Source organism: Meleagris gallopavo, chromosome 5 (assembly GCF_000146605.3).
Source record: "Meleagris gallopavo isolate NT-WF06-2002-E0010 breed Aviagen turkey brand Nicholas breeding stock chromosome 5, Turkey_5.1, whole genome shotgun sequence".
In the NCBI taxonomy this organism is placed as follows: Eukaryota; Metazoa; Chordata; class Aves; order Galliformes; family Phasianidae; genus Meleagris; species Meleagris gallopavo.
This window is the reverse complement of record NC_015015.2, coordinates 821,483-823,879: the sequence shown is the minus strand read 5'-3', so window position 1 is coordinate 823,879 and position 2,397 is coordinate 821,483. Positions and strand designations below refer to the sequence as shown.

Genomic DNA, 2,397 nt, shown 5'->3' with positions numbered 1-2,397 from the left:
GCGAAAAGAAGGGAGAGAAAGAGAGGGAGAGAAAGAGGAAAAGCCTTTAACGGAAGGGCTAAGAACAGCTCAGGTGCAGTCAGAGCGCCAGGGACTCGTCCAGGTCATTGTATGCTGAAGACCTCAAGAGGGCACTCAGCACAAAACATAGTGCATTACAGGAATCCGAGGAGTTGACTGCAGTTCATTCCCAGGCCAGTTTTCACAAAAAGCAGTCATCCTTACCATTTCTCCAGAGAGCCAACTCTGCTTTCATCTATTCGTCACTACAGATACAGAACTGTAATAAAAAATAAAAATAAAAAAACCTCAGGAGGGAAAATATGTCATCATAAAATCTATGCTTCTTTTTTTATACTGAAGAATAGCCCTTTGTTAACGTTTTTTAACAAAAGAGGACCAGTTTCTACATTCACCTCTAAAACCTGACTTTTCGAAAGCTGTTGATGGTGTGCTAGCCAAAGAACTTTGCTTTCTTCAGTCGCTACGTTCAACACGTGCAGGACAGAATATCACTTCCTTAGACTCCACCCCTCTGGCCTACCTACAGAAACTAAACGAAACCCAAAGCAGTTTACAGGGGGTTCCAGTCAAAATGCACCTTCTCTCTCTTCAGCCAAGACTTAGCGGGATGTTTCTGCCCCCACGCCTGTATGTGCCCACACAGGCACACAGCCGCCACTTCTGACACGGTGGCGCCTCCTGTGGGTGGGCTCCTGCTCTGCCCTGTCGGCACAGCGCGGCTCCCAGCCGCTCCAAAGACCTGCAGCCGCAGGGCTGCCTGACCCCAGGCCTCACAGCTCTGCACTCCAGCAGCCTCTGCAGCATCTCTGACTCTCCACTCAGAGCTTGCATCCCATCTGTGCCCGGCTTCTCAACTGGCTACACAGTCTGCAAAAGGGATTATAAACAATTGCCTTGTTCCCACAGAGATGTCATTATTCTGATGAAACTGAAACCCATTCTTCTACAACATCCTCTTTACATTGGTAGTTTCACAAAACACATACTGCCCCTTCTATATTCAAAGTGGACTTCCTGATGCACAAGTTCAACCCCCAGCTATCATCCATCATCTTAATTCTTCCGGGACAAATGAAGTATCGTGCAACATTCCATATGTGGATATTTCAGCAGAGCTCTTTAGAGGCATGTCCTGTCATCCCTCTACGATCAATGGTTAATTTATTTTTGTATATTTAGAGTAATACACAACAAACCTCCATCTGAGTACACTACCTGAAGAAAAAGCAAACACCAGGGTGACGAGTCAATTCCCTGCATGAACGGAGCCATTTCAGGGCCGTGGGGCACCTGAGACACTTACGAGCACGGCACAGCACGTGAGCTCTGGGAGCCTCGTGGCAGTTTGCAGCCATTCACATCCTAAGACACCAAGTGACACTGGGCTTTGGCACCTGAAATGCCTCCTGGGGATCTGCAGCAGATCAGATGTACCGCGTATTATTCTTATTCCCCCCCGTGTGCCAGCAGCACTATCCAAAAGGAGTACAAGCATAAAAACTAGTGTGAGTCATGGCTTTTACCAGTGTGCTCAGTGCTTCGGAAACACAAATGCGGATGCTAGAGCTGCTGTGGTGTTCAGACTCCACAAGTAGGTCTGGCTGCTACGTGCTCAGATTTGCAGGTGGGAGAGGGGCTGTATGCAGCACCACTACTGCCTGAGGGAATTAAGTTTACAAGATGCTTTTATCTCTGCAAGTTATGATGGCTAAAACTAGCAGTAAGAATTAATTCTGCCATTAGCAATAAAAGGTTGGAGACACCGGTGCTTTAAACATCTTAGATGAAACGTACATTAAAAATATCTCCCGAAACACTTGGTGAGGGGAACCCAAAAGGGGTTATGGCCAGAATCACCTCAACGTGTGTTAATCGTGATCCAAACGTGTGAATCTCCACGCACTCAGCGTTCAGCCACGGGAGCACAGGCTGTCCCAAAATCTCCATATTCCACAACTTTCGATTGTGACCAACTGCTCACACTGCCAGTAATTCCACTGCCCAGAGACTTCTTCCAGTTTTTACGCTGGTGGTTTCACAAAACACATACTGCCCCTTCTATATTCAAAGTGCTGATGCACAAGTTCAAACCCCAGCTATCATCTATCATCTTAATTCTTCCGGGATAGAACTCCTACTGTCCAAACAATGAAGACGAATCCGTTGGGATTTGATTTACGTTTTTAGAGGCAATTTGCAGGACAAAAAAACGAACAAAAAAAAAAACCCGCAAAAAACAGCCCACGGTATTTTAAGCACGGTGCCATTCTTTACGCCGTGTATCCCCCGAGTTCGTTGTCAGTTGCCAATTGCCGGCTCTTCCCAGCTACCTCCCAACTTGCCACCTTCGCAGCCGCCGCCTCAGAGCCCGTC

The 2,397-nt window shown here is 47.2% G+C and overlaps 1 protein-coding gene across 1 annotated transcript in view; it reads left to right on the top strand.

Moving 5' to 3' along the window:
- Positions 1-1,536: 1,536 nt before the first annotated feature.
- Positions 1,537-2,397, top strand: part of EIF3M (eukaryotic translation initiation factor 3 subunit M) — a 14,763-nt gene continuing 13,902 nt past the window's right edge. Inside the window, exon 1 of the mRNA XM_019616041.1 lies at positions 1,537-1,615. Coding sequence (XP_019471586.1) covers positions 1,537-1,615 — 79 coding nt within the window. The remainder of the gene's footprint in view (positions 1,616-2,397) is intronic.